This window comes from Eulemur rufifrons, chromosome 16, assembly GCF_041146395.1.
Source record: "Eulemur rufifrons isolate Redbay chromosome 16, OSU_ERuf_1, whole genome shotgun sequence".
NCBI classification, from domain to species: Eukaryota; Metazoa; Chordata; class Mammalia; order Primates; family Lemuridae; genus Eulemur; species Eulemur rufifrons.
Window position 1 is genome coordinate 33,916,559 of NC_090998.1, and position 16,674 is coordinate 33,933,232.

Genomic DNA, 16,674 nt, shown 5'->3' on the forward strand with positions numbered 1-16,674 from the left:
TCAGAAACAATGTGCCAAATGTGTATTTTTAAAAAATCTGGAGGGACTCCAGAAAAATGGCCAACTAGAGACATCACTTGTCAGACCGCCCAGTGGGAAGGCAGGACATCAGATAAAGGAGAGGAGAGGACTCACAGCTCAGGTGTGGATCACCGAAAGAGGTGTCAGAGACGGCTGGGGACCCCACAGCAAAAATTAAGTAGCTGAGAGGGAAGAAGATAAAGAGAAGATATCAGCAAGGATCAAAGGCAGAGAGGCTTAGAGCCCAGTGTAAGGGTAAGGGGGGGTTCCCCTCCCCCTCACATGTGCCTTCAGTGAACAGTGGGACACCAAGTTTACTGAAGGTTTTTCCAGGCATGGTGGCAAATATGGAGGCGGCAGTGAACTAGTGGGCCCCCGGAGTTTGGGTATTCTGTGAGGGGCACCCCCCAGGAGACTGCCACGAGAAGCCGGAGTGCAGGCTTTATCCCATCCAGACACTTCCTCCCCTGCACCTCCCCATCCCCTGCAACTGACACAGCAGACTGAGCTCAGGCTGAGTGGGAGCCCCTCAGGCACAGCGTGAGCTAAGGAGTTCCCCAACAGCTGCTTCTCTCAGGCAGGTGCGCATCCCTGACCCTGACCGAGGTCTCCTCAGAGTGAGACTCACACCTCTTCCCTTTGAGGAATTGTGGTGGAACAGGGGTGTACAACTTGGGAACTTCCTGCCCACTGGCATTTCATGAAGTGGCACGCTGGCGACTCAGATAAGCAAGCTGGTCCTGGTGCACCCTGGACTTCAGAGGGTGCAAGGGGATGCAGGGGAGAAGTCTGGGAGCTGAACTCGGGTGGAAAGGAAGCTCACATGGACACATCCAATGGGAGAGTGTAGCGGGTGCTGAGGAACGGGGATCTGGGAGGGTGCAATCCCCCTTGCTGGAGAAGCATCAGGTTAGATAAGGGCAGGCCATTGGGAGAATAGCCTAGCTTCTGGTTCCGTACAACAAAATGCCTCCTACTCAGGGGAGCCCACTGACTGGATGCTACGGTCCCTCCCCCTACTCATTACAATAGGGACTGCAGTTTGAGCAGAGAAGTTCGCCAGTGGCCATTTCTCTCTGGTGGGCGAGTGCTACAGGCTGAGGTCCCCACAGATAGTGGGACCCCCTCCTCTGAGGACTTGTAGTGGACCAAGGGTGCACAATTTTGGAGTTCCCTACCTGCTGGTGTTTCACAGAGACACACACTAGTGGGTAAGATGCATAGACGGTGGGGAGTGGGTAGAAAGCTGGACTTGGGTGATGGTGGAACACATGTGGACTGAACTGGTGGGAGTGTGCTGTGGGGATCCAAGTAGTGGTGATTTGGTGGAATGCCCACCCCTCCCCACAGAAAAACTCCACTGCTGGATAAAGGCGGAAAGATCCCAGCCCAGGACCTTTGCACTCAAGTATTTAGGTCCCTCTCCTATGAACAGCCCACCCAGTTTGGAGAGCTCATTCTGACCCTCATACCAGAGGCTCCCCCGAGTGGCCAGAAAAACAACTTCTGCGCCCCACCGAGGCTTTGCAAAGCCTCTAAGGCTCCTGCAACTTGCCATGAACAGCCTTGCTACTCCCCCCACCTCAGTCGTGGTGGAGATCAAACAACACCTTGGGAGCTACAGGGTCTCTCCTAAAGCTTAGGGCACTCAAGTACTGCACCAGGGGGACCAGACTCTACCACAAGCACAAAAGAACCAACTAAGTAGCTGGCTTTTTCATACAAACGTCAAACAATTACAGGGAGAACAACTCTATAGCTCATCATAGCATCATGCAACACAAGCATACAGGGCATGGGTGATTTGTACTCCCAAGTACCACTCCCCATATTGGAGATTAAGCTGGGGGACCTGACACAATTCACACTGCTGGGGAGACGTGAAGACAATAGGGCAGAGGCAACCCCAGAAGATCATGAAACCTGCTTGAACACCCCATAGGCAATTTGGTACCAGCACTCTTCTCCCTGGCATGGCCAGGGATTGATATTTGGGGGCCTAGGGACAGGCCTGCAAGCCAGGCCCAGTACTCCCAGGACTTGATCGAGAGGCCAGATGGGAAGAAATCAGCAAAAGAACTCTGGAAGTATGAAAAATAGAGCAGAAGGTAACCCCCAAAAGGAAACAACAACTCCCTATCAATGGATACCAACCAAAATGAAAATATCAAAATAAAAGATAAACAATTCCAAATTTGGATTATAAGGAAGCCTAACGAAATACAAGAGAAAATGGAAAACCAACAAAAAGAACCCACAAAAACAATACATGAAATGAATTAAAAATTCACTAAAGATATCAAATCATTAAAAAAATCAAGTAGAACTTCTGGAAATGAAAAATTCATTAAAGGAAATCCAAAACACAATGGAAAGTATTAAGGATAGACTAGACCAAGCAGAAGAAACAATCTTAGAGCTGGAAGACAACAACTTCGAAGTAAATGAGTCAGTCAAAGATAAAGAACAGAGAAATGAGAGGAATGAACAAAGCCTACAAGAAATATGAAATTATGTGAGGAGGGCAAATATAAGAATCATAGGCACCCCTGAGGGTGAAGAAGAAAACACACAAGGGTTGGAAAACCTATTTGAGGGAATAATTAATGAAAACTTCCCTGGTGGTCTTGCTAGAAATTTAGATACCCAGGTACAAAAAGCTCAACAAACACCTGGTAGATTCAGAGGCAATCACCAAGACACAGTCATCAGACTGGCCAAAGTTAATATGAAGGACTAACTCCTATAATCTGTAAGGCAAAAACTTCAGGTAACTTACAAAGGAAAACCCATCAGGCTAACTGCAGACTTCTTAATTGAGACCTTATAAGCCAGAAGGGATTAGAGCCCAACCTCAGTCTTAAACAAAATAATGGCCAGCCTAGAATTTTGTATCCTGCAAAACTAAGTTTCTTATATGAAGGAGAAATAAAGACTTTTTCAGACAAACAAATACTGAGGTCACTCTCTTGACCAGGCTAGCCCGGTAGGACATATTCAGATCTGCATTATACATTGATCAGCACAATAGACACACACTGGTGTAAAAAGCACCCAAAAGCTACACCTCAGAGCTCATATATAATAATAGCTCAAGAGGCAAAACAAAACAATAAGGTTCTATCCAACAGGGTGAACAGAAACACATCCTATTTGTAAATTATTTTAATAAACCTGAACAGCTTGAATTCCCCTCTCAAGAGACACAGGCTGAGTGAATGGATAAAAAAATACAAGCCAACATTTAACCCACAAAGAAGCATTCAGACTCAATGTGAAGGGATGGAAAAAACATTCTATGCAAATAACAATCAAAAGAAAGCATTCTCATATCAGATAACAGAGTTCAAATCAACAATAGTAAAAATTGACAAAGATGGTCATTATATAATGGTAAAGGGAACAATTCAGAAGACAACATAATTATCCTAAATATCTATGCACCTAACACAGGAGCACCCAGATTCATAAATCAAACCCTACTAGATCTAAACAAAGTGACAAAAACAGCATTGTAATAGCTAGGGACTTCAACACCCCACTGACAGAACTGGACAGATCCTCTAAGCAGAAAATAAACAAAGAAACACTGGATTTAAATGGGACTCCAGAACAAATGGGCCTAACAGACATTTACAGAACATTCTACCCCAAAATTACTGAATATACATTCTCATCAGCACATAGAACATTTTCTAGGATCAAACACATCTTAGGCCACAAAACATGTTTCACCAAATTACAAAAAAAAAAATTATACCATGTATCTTTTCAGACAAGAGTGGAATAAAATTAGAAATCAACTCCAATATAAACACTCAATTCTACACAAAGTCATGGAAATTAGACAACCTACTGCTCAGTGATTTCTGGGTCAAGGAGAAAATTAAGATGGAAATCAAAAGATTCCTTGATCTAAATGACAAAGAGGACACAAAGTTATCAAGATCTATGGGATTCTGCAAAAGTAGTTCTAAGGTAAAAATTGATAGCCTTAAATGATTACATCAAAAAGATAGAAAGATCATAAATGAACATTTAATGAATTGTATTGAGGAAATAGAAAAGGAAGAGTAAAGGATATGTGAACCCAGCAGAAGAAAGAAATAATAACTAAGGTCAGAGCAGAACTAAATAAAATCAGAAAAAAAAAACACAAAAATTAATGAAATAAAAATTTGGTTCTTTGAAAAGATAAACAAGATTTATAGACCTCTCACTAGATTAACCAGAAATAGAAAAGGACCCAAATAAGCTCAATCATAAATTAAAAAGGAGATATTACAACTGACAGCACAGAAACACAAAACATCATCTGTGAATATACACACATACACTTGAAAATGTTGAGGAACTGGAAAAATTCTTGGAAACACACAACCTCCCAAGGCTCAGTCAGGAAGAAACAGAACTCCTGAAAATACCAATAGTGAGCAATGAAATTAAAGATGCATTAAAAAATCTTCCAACAAAAAAAGTCCTGGACCAGTGGTTTCACAGCTGAATTTTATTAGACCTACAAAGAATAATTTGTACCCATACTGTAGAAATTATTTCATAACATCAAGAAGGAAGGAATCCTCTCCAACTCGTTCTATGAAGCCAGTATCTCCTTCCTACCAAAGCTAGGAAAGGACACAACAAAAAGAGAAAACTGTCAACCAACATCCATTAGAAATATAGACACAAAAATTCTCAAAAAAATTTTAGCAAACCGAATTCAGTAGCACATCAAAAAAATAATCCACCATGACCAAGTGGGCTTCATCCCAGGCATGCAAGGATGGTTCAACATATGCAAATCCATAAATGTGATTTGCCACATAAACAGACGCAAAAACAAAGATCATATGATCATTTCAATAGATGCAGAAAAAGCACTATTTTATGATAAAAACTCTTAACAAAACAGGCATACATGGAAATTATCCCAAATTTATAAAAGCCATATATGACAAACCGACAACCAACATGATGCTGAATGGGGAAAAGTTGAAAGCATTTACACTTAGAAGTAGAACAAGACAAGGATGCCTACTGTCACCACTTCTATTTAGCACAGTGCTGGAAGTCCTAGTCAGAGCAATCAGGTAAGAGAAGGAACTTAAGAGTATCCAAATGGAGAAAGAGGAGGCCAAACTATCGCTCTTTGCTGATGATATCTCATATCTAGAAAACCCCACAGATTCTGCCAAGAGACTTCTGGAACTGATAAACAAATTCAGCAAAGTCTCAGGTTACAAAATTAATGTGCACAAATCAGTTGCATTCCTATACACCAACAACAGTCAAGCTGAGAATCAAATCAAAAACTCAATACCTTTCACAATAGCCACAAAGAAAATAAAATACCTAGGAATATGTTTAACCAAGGAGGTGAAAGTTCTTTATAAAGAGAGCTATGAAGCACTGAGGAAGGAAATTGCAGATGATGTAAACAAATGGAAAAACATATCATGCTCATGGATCAGCAGAATCAACACTGTTAAAATGTCCATACTACTCAAAGTTATTTACAGATTCAATGTAATCACCATCACAATACCAATGTCATTTTTCACAGATATAGAAAAAATAATTCTACGCTGCTTCATTTGGAACCTGAAAAGAGCCAGAATAGCCAAAGCAACCTTAAACAAATGGAACAAATCTGGAGGCATCATGTTACCAGACTTTCAGCCATACTACAAGGCTATAGTGACCAAAACAGCATGGCACTGTCACAAAAGGAGACATAGACCAAAGGAACAGAACAGAGAACCCAGATATAAAACCATCCACATACAGCCAGCTAATCTTTGACAAAGCAGAAAAAAATATACACTGAGGAAAAGAAACCCTATTCAATAAATGATGCTGGGAAAATTGGATAGCAACATGTTGAAGATTGAAACAGGATCCATATCTCTTACCAATCACTAAAATTAATTCAAGATGGACAACACTAACTTAAACCTAAGACATGAATGATAAGCATTCTAGAAGAAAATGTTAGAAAAACTCTTCTAGGTATTGGCCTGGGAAAAGAATTTATGAAGAAGACCCCGAGGACAATCACAGCAACAAAAAATAAATAAATCAGACTTGATTGAATTACAAAGCTTCAGCATAGCCAAGGAAACAATCAACAGAGCAAATGGACAACGTACAGAATGGGAGAAAATATTCACAAGCTATACATCTGATAAAGGACTAATAACCAGAATCTACAAATAACTCAAGAAAATCAGCAAGAAAAAAATCAAACAACTCCACTAAAAAGTGGGCAAAAACATGAACAGAACTTTTTCAAAAGAAGATGGACTAATGGCCAATAAATATATGAAAAAATAGTCAATGTCACTAATCATCAGGGAAATGCAAATCAAAACCACAATGGGATATCATCTAACCCCGTTGAGAATGGCTTTTTTCAGGAGGTCCCAAATCAACAGATGCTGGTGGGGATGTGGAGAGAAAGGAACACTTATACACTGTTGGTGGGACTGAAAACTAGTAAAACCTGTATGGAAAATAGTATGAAGATTCCTCAAAGAACTAAAAGTAGACCTACCATTTGGTCCAGCAATCCCACTACTGGGTATTTACCCAAAGGGAAAAAAAGGTAATTTTACCAAAAAGACACTTGCACTCAAATATTTGTTGCAGTACAATTCACAATTGCAAAGATGTGGAATCAACCCAAGTGCCCATCAATTCATGAGTGCATTAATAAGATGTGGTATATGTATACCACGGAGTTCTACTCAGCCCTAAAAAAAAATGAATTAATGCCTTTTATAACAACCTGGATGAACTGAAGACCATTCTCTTTAGTGAAGTATCTCAAGAATAGAAAAACAAACACCACACTATTAAATTGGAACTAACTGAACAGTACTCATGTGCACAGATGGAAGTAAAACACAACCAAAATCAAGCAGGCAGGACCAGGGAGGAGATGGGTGAAATCAAACCTAACATATAATGTACACTATCTGGGTGATGGGCACATTTTTAACTTTGTCTCAAGCAATACAAAAGCGATCCATATAACCAAAACATTTGTACCCCCATAATATTCTGAAATTAAAAAATAAAATAAAAATCTGAAGCAAAATTTTCTAAACCTGTTTAAATGGCTTCCAGGTATTTCAGTTGCATTGAGTTTTAAAGCTATTTATTAAAACATAAAAATATATTAATAGCTCCTTTTACTACTTTTAAAGAACCAAATTACATTATGGAAACTGGAAATTTGTGAGGTAAACTTTAGTTTCTTTGAATAATTGATATATTGATATATTGGATTTAAAATCAATTACTAGTATATAACAAGAGCGTCCAGTCATAAACTTTACTATTTGTAGTATTTTTGCAAGGTAATATTTTCAGCTATGAAAGCTACTGAAACCACATATTGAAATAAGTTCTATTTTTGAGTTGCTAGACATTGTTGAATCAAGACTTTAAAACTAATGAAACATATTCTACCACTTTTTACAAATGAGATAGTTACAATAGTTCAGTGAGAGAAAAGTTTGTTACCATTCACAAAATAGTTATATTTAATAATGCTCAACTTACCCTTTTAAATTCACACTTGTACATGTTCTATAAATCACGTAATTACATACTAGCTTATACAATGTATAAATATATAATAAAAATTTATCAGGGCACATTCTCAAACATTTTTATGAGAAAGATATATATAATCAAAAAATTAGAAATCAATTGTCTTGAAAAATATTGTCTAAGTGTTGTGATTATGTAGAAACTAAAATATGATTTTCTCAAACTAATGAAAATTGACACATAAAACCTATCAAAAATTTAGGATATCTGAATGTACTGATGGTAACAACGTTTATATATTCGTATAAAGTCTCGATATACAACACATAGATACTGTAGAACAGTGAGAACAATTTCTTCTAAAAACATCTAAATCTATTTCTAGAGATCCTTAAACATTCTGAAGCATTATGCCTGGGAAAAAAGAATTACCATAGAAACATAAACATTTTTCACTTTCTTTAACATGGAAATATATAGAAAAATATGGCCTATCATCATTTCATGTTGAGAAATTTTTAAGTTATTTTATACTCTAAATTCTAACTTCACTCAACATTGTAACACATGTCCACATACACATACACACATACATAAAGTCTCTTTCATGATCTCATCATTAATTACTTAACTTTTTCCTAGGCCCTATATTTCAAATCCACAGGGCCCAATTTAGTCTTCAAGATTATTTTCAGAGCATCGTACTTAGAGCAAACTATAAATCCATCTACATTCTCCCTTTTGGTGAGGTATGAAATCCACATGTGCAAAGAAGGTAGATGCTGCAATTATACAAAAACTAAATTATTCTTCTAGGGTCGGAACTTAGGACACTACCCATCTCTTGCCAGGTTATGATGGAATATCCTACTAGTTTAGGCTTTCTAGAAGGAATTAGTGGTAGAAATATTTTATTGTCTACTACAATCATCATTAATAATTCTTGGATTACTCCAACCTCGTAAGCCCCAAAATACTATGGGTCTTCAATATTATAAATCACCTGGTTGTTACTGAAATGGATTGTGCCTGGTTTATTTCTAGTGACTAGCACAATGCCTAATATGTAGTAGATACTCATAATTTGGGGGAGAATCAATAAGTGTACCCTAGAAAGATATAGTAATAAACATAATAAATGGAAACACCCTTTTTCAATGCCTAATATTTCTATGATAATTTTAAAATTTAGTTAAAAGTAGATTTTCAAACTATTTGCTATGCTTATGTGTCTTTTCCAAATTTAAGAAATAACTTATTATTATAAATGTTTTTACCAAACACTCCATTTTACAAATTCAAAATAAAGAACTGATTGTTTCTTGAAACCATTTCCCCACACATTACCTTGTTCCCCTGGCTGCTGCTGGCCTTAGGAGAAATGGAGGTAGTAACAAGTTTCCTCCTGAGTGCATTTCACCTGAGTGGAAGCTACTGTGGAAGGAGTAGCCCAAGCCCTCTGGCTCAAACCCTCAGTGTTCTTTTGACAAACGGACAAACTTCAGATTTACTGGGTGTATGCTGCTAACCACATACTAATTTCTGAAGGTGCTTCTATTTGTTGCATTCCATCGTATCATATTAGAGATTTAGTACAGAATATATTTATTTCTACACAATGCTATAGAAGGGCATTTTTAACATTAACTTCTATGTGAGTTGTATTTAACTCATGCTAGTTTTGAGCCCGGGGCCTTGGGAAGCATGTGTAACTCATGTTTCTTCACCTTGAGAGCCTCAAGAACTATTTTTCCAGTTGCATACAACTCATGCACAGAAAACAATAAAAAATAACAAATTTGTCATTAAGTTAGAAAGGAACATTTTGTTTTTGATGTTTTTATTCTATTTTTGTAATAAAACACCATGGCCCCAAGGAAAAAAATTTTTTTTCTAATGTGTCAGTGTGTTAGAAATACTGGGTGAAAGCAGCAGAATTAAGAGAGCTCAAATAGAAAGCTTTCACTTTTAAAAAACAACTTTCTCATTTGTTGTGAGAAAAAACAATCTTTAAGGGAAAATGAAAAAGTATATTCTCTTTACTTCTGTTGGATAGTCACCACCCCCAGAACATACTGGAATACACATTATTTCTTTACCAAATATGATTTCACTGTGTGTAGGGAATAAAAACATTATAGGAAAATAAATCACTTCTTAAATAAGACTTAGTGAGAAAATATAAATCAATTAATATAAATTTACTTAAAGAGAGAGCATTTGCTACTTCAATTATGTTACACGTAATATCCCTGACTATATGTAAATAGAGAGAACAGTAAAACTTTTACTCACCTTTTAAAGATTATCTTGCTCATAAGTATATCTATTTAAACTTACTAAATAAATTTTTACATTATTTTTATTCATTTTTTATAATATATGAAAAGAAAAATATAAAAATCTCTAATATTTAAAAATTGATAGCTAAAGAATACATCTTATACTTTTATATCCCAATGTTAGTTTCTAACAGGAATATTATCTAAAAAATAGCAGTAGTTTATACATATATTACGTAAAATTATGAAAACATACACTATTCAACAATTAAATGTTTAATAAAGGAAATAAACAGTTCGTTATTTTAGAAAAATATCACCAAAGAAAGGAGGCATTCATTACAATACAAGGTCTGTTCAGTGACTTAAAACATTTTAGGTACTGATCTAAGGAGTAAAGATACAACATACATATGAATTATGCAAAGCACAAAGCCACAACACATGTCATTAATAAACAAGGGTTAAAATACAATCATTTCACATTGGACCAGTTACAAAAATGCAGTCATTAAATTAACAGACATAGGTTAAGATTTATTTATTCCTTTTGTTGTTATAGCATAAGATTTTCTACAACACAAAGAAAATTTAAATGTATTCTTACAACTTTCTATAATATTTTAAGTGATTTTACACTTCATATTTTTATTTTGCTTTAAAAGGAAAAATGCTTCTGAGATTTTATATCATTAATTCATACACATGCATACACATACTGTCTTAATTTTCTAACTTAGTGAACAAGATCTGTTGAAATTAAAGTTATCCATGAGATAATATTAAACTTGTATGCTGATAAGAGGTATTCCAAAGTTTGGCTAACATGTACCGACACTGAAAGAGGTAAAAGGTTATATCTTGTTTTTGACAACAAAACTTCAGATCCCCTAGGCCCTTTTAATATAAAAGGCTAATTTAATGATAAATATTCTTCATATAAAAAAAGAAATCCAGGCACTCTAATGATATATATGTACTTAATACATATAAAAAAGTAAATAAATAAGTTTGTAAAAATTCTGATATAAACATTTGTTATTTTTAAAACTTCATTTTCAATTTATCAAAAAATAAAAAATTACAGTTCTTCACTAGTGCAAAGACTGAATTACTCAATAAACTCCTTTTGGAATAGATGCAGTAAACAGTGAAGTCTGTACTTCTCTCTATTTTGTAATTTGTGGTTATTATCATTTTCTTGGTTATTTGTTTTTGTGAGGTTGAAAAAGTCATCTGTGCACAGGACTTTAATGAACATTCAGATTTTTCACTTGTGACATAATTTATATACAAAATAGCATAAACAAATATATTGGAATATTGTATTAGATACATTCCAACACAACATATAAATATTGTATGAATACCACAGTGGATATATCGAGAAGGTTGACAAACCTTAATATGTTGTAAAATAGCAAATAAAGGATCGAAAACACCTAAAATTGACCCAAAAGGAATTATTTGTAATTTTAATATTCTATAACTTTAAGTACATTTTTATGTTAAACTTAAAAAAGCATTATAATGCTTATTAGAGAGAACAGGGGTCAGCAAACTTTTCTCAGAAAGGGCCAAATAGCAAATATTCCAGGCTTTGTGAGGCATGCAGTCTCTATTGCAACTAATTCTGCTGTTATAGTGTAAAACCAGCCATAGATAATAGATAAACAAATGAATATAATTGTGTTCCAATAAAGGTTATTTACAAAAATAGGCAATGGTCCACATTTGGTCTATGGACCACAGTTTGCTGACCCCTGAAATAGAATATCTGACTCAAAAACAATTTTAATTGCTTCAATACTTAGTATAAAGCCAAAAACATTAGTAAATGTTTAATGCTTTGTGAATTAAAGTCATGAATGGGTAGGGAAAATAAAGCATTTGTGTTCAGAAACAAATGCCATTACAAGTCAATTTCTAATTAATGATTAGGATTCTGCTTTCCTAATTGGGGCAAAATTCCAGGAAGGCAATCCATAGCCTTATTAAGTACTAGGCTTATAAACTAAAACCAATAAAATGAAAAATGAAAAAAACCCTGCAACAGAGATAAAGTAAGGAGAAAGTGAATTTCCAATCTAAGATGGCTAATAAAAAATAATATCTATGGTGAGTTCTTATAATATTTCAAATCTCCCCGAGTAGACTGTTAAATGCATAGGGATAAGAAATATGATTTAATTATCTCTGTAGCACAATGTCCAGGATATAGTAGATGGTCAGTAGAAAATTTATTAAATAAATATAAGAATGCTTTCCATGGCAAAATACGTTTTTGTTAGTTTTCACAAAGTAATGGTCCTCTGAAGTAACAATTTTACTTTAAGATCCTCCTATAAAGTTAAAATGTTCTGTTGCTTTATATCATGTCAGACTTTGATATGATGACAAATTCCAGCCTGAATCAGAACGTGAAACTTCAACCTTGAGTTTACATCTCATTGTAATGGTTTGACTTGGGCAAAACAAAACAAGTGCAGGCTTCAAGGGTTGTTTATAAAACTGAAGTTGTAATTATTTTTCAAATAAAGAACTGTTTAACTTTACCAATTTAATAAATAGATTATAAACTCAAATCAGTTTTTCACCTAACAGAAATGAACTTGGTTGTTCATGATTTGGAAGGTCAATGGTGATTAAAATGGCAATTTCAATATAGTTATATATTTATTGTTCCCCAAACACTGGATATTTGAAGAATATTAGAGGACAATTAATAAACAAAACTTTGAGTTTTATCTATGGCTTTAAAAAAAAACCCAGAAAATTAAAATATTCCCATCCTGCAGTAACTCCACACAGTGGAAGAAATGCATATTCATATAAATTATTATATAAATCATACTTTTCCATGATGTATGTAACAAACTATAAACAATTAATTTACCTTATATAAGTAAATTTCTCTATCTTTTCTTTAATATAATATTTTCACATTTCCCAACAAAATAAGTTTAGCAATGACAAAAAACATGTTTTAAAGAATGTTATTTGGTTTTTGGATCAGTTACTGGACACCAACAGACAAAAGCCACATATAATTATATGCTCAAACAAGACACAGCCTTAATTTGCCATTGTTACAAGCACAATGTTAACAATATGTACAAATGGAAATAGTAAAACATATCTGATTAATTGAGGGCAGGCTAAGGATATAATGGAGAAAAATATTTCCATTAGAATAGTGCTGTGGTTCAAAATTCACACATAAAAAATAAATATATATAAAATTATATATATATTACAGTACTTGAAATTGAATGGATTCCTCTTCCAAACTATCAAATTTAATAACACAAGCCAAGATGGCTAATGATCTTATTTTATAAAAAGTCAGAGAAGATAAAGTATGTGCATTCCACAATTTATAAAGAGAGAAAATTAAAATAAAAGGGACAAAGTAAAACAAAACAAAATAAAAAAGATAAGAATACTATCGTACCGATTTCCATGGTCCCCGATGCCATGATACATCATCAGGGCAAGCATGCACATGGCACTGTACTACACTAGGTGGCTTGTTTAAGACTTCACAGTTGTGCTCTTGTGACATCTGACCATTGGGAAATTGACATATTACAAATCTTGATTTTATTCCTCCTCCACATGTTTGTGTACACTAAAAACAAAAATAGGAGAATTCAAGACTATGTGGCTTTAAAAAGAATATTGCACAGCTTTATTCAATGCTTAAATATAATTAGTAATGTCAGAGCTTAAAGTTTACCACTTCTTCATAATTCTCAGCATTTCTGCCTGGGTTAAAAATAAAAGTTATAATTCTACAATTTAATAAATTTTCACGATTTTGAGAATTAGTACTATGAGATATTTGAATAAGATATCAACGGTCTATAAGATACTGTTGGCAGGTTAACCCAGAAACAAAACTGATTTACCTAAGTAATAAGTATTAATTACATGAAGCACGGTATCCAATCAATAGATTACTATGTAGCTATGAAAGTTAATAAGGTAGGTTTAATTTTATAAACATGAAAATATGTTCAGTATATATTATATAAAAACAGCAGGTAACAAAGCAATATATATAATATAAACTTATTTCTAAAACCCACACAGAAAAGTCAGACAGAAAATATACCAAAATGCTAAAAGTTCTTATCTCTATTTTTTCATATGATTTGAATTTTCAAAATGAGCATGCATAAACTCAAAAATAAAAAAGTTACTTGAATTTTAGAAAATAGTAAAAGTATATTTAAAAAAGGTATTTGATATTTATTAGCACTTGGTCAGAATGTACCTTTAAATAATGATTTCCAAACTCCCTATGAAGAGAAATTATGTGTTAAAAATCATTAAGGAAAAATATTTGACTAATTATATTAGGTGATTTATTTCATTCACCCAAAGGTAATATAAATCTTTTTCTTATTCTTTCCCATTCCAAATTATGGGGGAGATCAGTATTAAAAATGACTGTTTTAAAAATCATCTTTATATTTCCAATGCCTGGAGAGTGCTAGGACATAAAAAAAGTCCTCAACAATTGACAACTCTCTGGCTCAAAGAAAAAGATTCATCAAGTGAATGATGTAGTAATAGGAGAAAACATGCTTTATATTTCAACCTAGTTTTCTATTTTTATATCAACCTAATTTTCTAAGAAGTTAAAAGAATAATAAACTAATTTTAGAAAGATAGTAGTAGTTAACAGAAATACTGACTAGCATTGTTCAAATATCTGGAGTTAATACATACATTTTTTTTTTATCATAAATGAGTGACTTAAACCACGACAGAACATCTATTAAAAGAACATGCTTTTACTCACTCAATTAAAAAAATCTTTTTTATATAGTATAGTGAAGTGCTTTACTTTTGGTCTTCAGAGATGTAATAATCTCACAAGTTTAGGACATATTTTGACTTACTTCTCCCCAGCTTCCGTAGTTCCACTGTGGACAAGGTCCTGAATCACAGTGCTTTGACTCTGGGGGCTTGGAGGCCGCATCACAGTAACTGGCACTTTGTCCATTTTCATCCTGGCAGACTACAACCCTGCGCTGAAGACCTCCAGCGCAACTGCTAGAGCACTGACGAGGATAAAACAAAAAGATACAAACTGCACATTCCACAGCATGAATTTTCATGGTGAAAAATCAAACTCCACATTAAAAATCTCCTCATTGGAATCATAATTTAAATTGAGAAAATCTGTCAAAACACTTGAATTTTAACCGGGGGCTTCATTAAAATTTGTTGATGAAAAAGTGGGGCTTTTAAACTTGCATTAGGAAGTAATTTTCTCCTTAAGTAAAAAGAAATTAAAGTTTTAAGGTCTTAACTAGGAAGGAATAGAAAACAAAATTCAGTGTGAAATTACTTAATTTTGACAGTGGTATTTCTTTGTTTTGTGTCATTAATCTCACATAAAATACGAACTACAATTGTACCTTTTGTAGTTTATCATGATTCTACACCAGCTTATTGCATTGCCATTATAATAACTTTTTTGTCTTGGGGTGTTTTCAATAAACATTTATAGTCTTACCTCTTGAAGGGTTTTCTTTTGTTTTAATTATAATGAACTCTAACTAGATTGTTTTAAAGTGCATTCCTCTGTAATCATAACATCACATTAGTGTATAATTTAATAAGAACTCTGAGGATTTGTAATCTGCATCAAAAATGCTTACTTGTTTTAAGATTTAAACTATTTAGCATTTAAAGTATTTGACATCATCATACACAGATCTGTTAAAACGATGTAATATAACAAAATTATAGAATTAATATAACTCAATAAAGATGGCTTACTGATCCCCATGGTCCTGTTCTCCATTGGTTTCCTCTGACTGAAGGATGGACCTCCTGATTTTGATTATCTTCAGGTTTGTGAGTTAATGGAAAATTCCTGCCTGGAAAATGGCTTGGCTGCTCAGAGGAACTCGGAAAGTGGCTGTATGTGGGCGGGCACGCTGCCAGGTTACATTCTTCTTCTATCAAAGGGCGAACTCCAGGGTCACAGTAATTCTCATCAATTGGCTGATGGTAGTTGATGCATAAAACTTGTCGAGTTGTTTTTCCACGTCCACAGGAAGCTGAACACTGATCAAAAATTTAGACAACAGATACAATGTAATATACTACATTAATAGTATATTAGAGGTCAAATACTGTATTTAAATTTTTTATGCCCTTTTGTTTCTCATAAGAATACTTACAGGTGACCAATTCCCTGCTTGCCACTCTCCACAAGGGCTAAAACAAGCAGATATTTCAGCAGGTCGAGGTAAGTGGGCACAATATGATTCATCTGCTATTCCATCATGAGCATCACGACAGCTTACGTAGCGGGCTTGACTACCTCTTCCACAAGACACAGAGCACTTAAAAAAATCAAATTATACTGAGGTGTCATATAGTGCCTATCCCATATCCCTTACACATAGCTGTTACATTTCTAAAACATGCAAGTTTCTTGAAAATATTAAATTATAAACAGTATCACCTGGCATCACTTTTGAGTAGACTAAAGATCAGGTAGTAAAGATCCCAATCAGTTCAGATCATAAATTTCACATATACTACGTATGATATATAATGATTTAAAATAATGCTTAGTTATTTGCTAATATTAAAGATACTGAAAACATTTTAGGTAAGAGAATCTTAAGATGTCATTAAAAATAACAGATTCAGCAAAGGAGGTACCATAAAAAAATAAAAGAAAAACTTTTATAGACCTAAGTTTTAGATAGAATGGATATGATTCCATAATTAAAATACTCAGAGCATATGTGGAGCTTAAAGATACATATTCCAGGCCGGGCGC

General features: G+C 34.4%; 1 protein-coding gene across 1 annotated transcript in view; it reads right to left on the reverse strand.

The window, feature by feature from the left end:
- ADAMTS20 (ADAM metallopeptidase with thrombospondin type 1 motif 20) overlaps positions 1 to 16,674 on the reverse strand; it is a 158,877-nt gene that overhangs the window by 48,137 nt on the left and 94,066 nt on the right. The window contains exons 25-28 of the mRNA XM_069490737.1: positions 16,064 to 16,228; positions 15,657 to 15,947; positions 14,771 to 14,932; positions 13,315 to 13,491 (exon numbers count right to left, since the gene is read on the reverse strand). Coding sequence (XP_069346838.1) covers positions 13,315 to 13,491; positions 14,771 to 14,932; positions 15,657 to 15,947; positions 16,064 to 16,228 — 795 coding nt within the window. The remainder of the gene's footprint in view (positions 1 to 13,314; positions 13,492 to 14,770; positions 14,933 to 15,656; positions 15,948 to 16,063; positions 16,229 to 16,674) is intronic.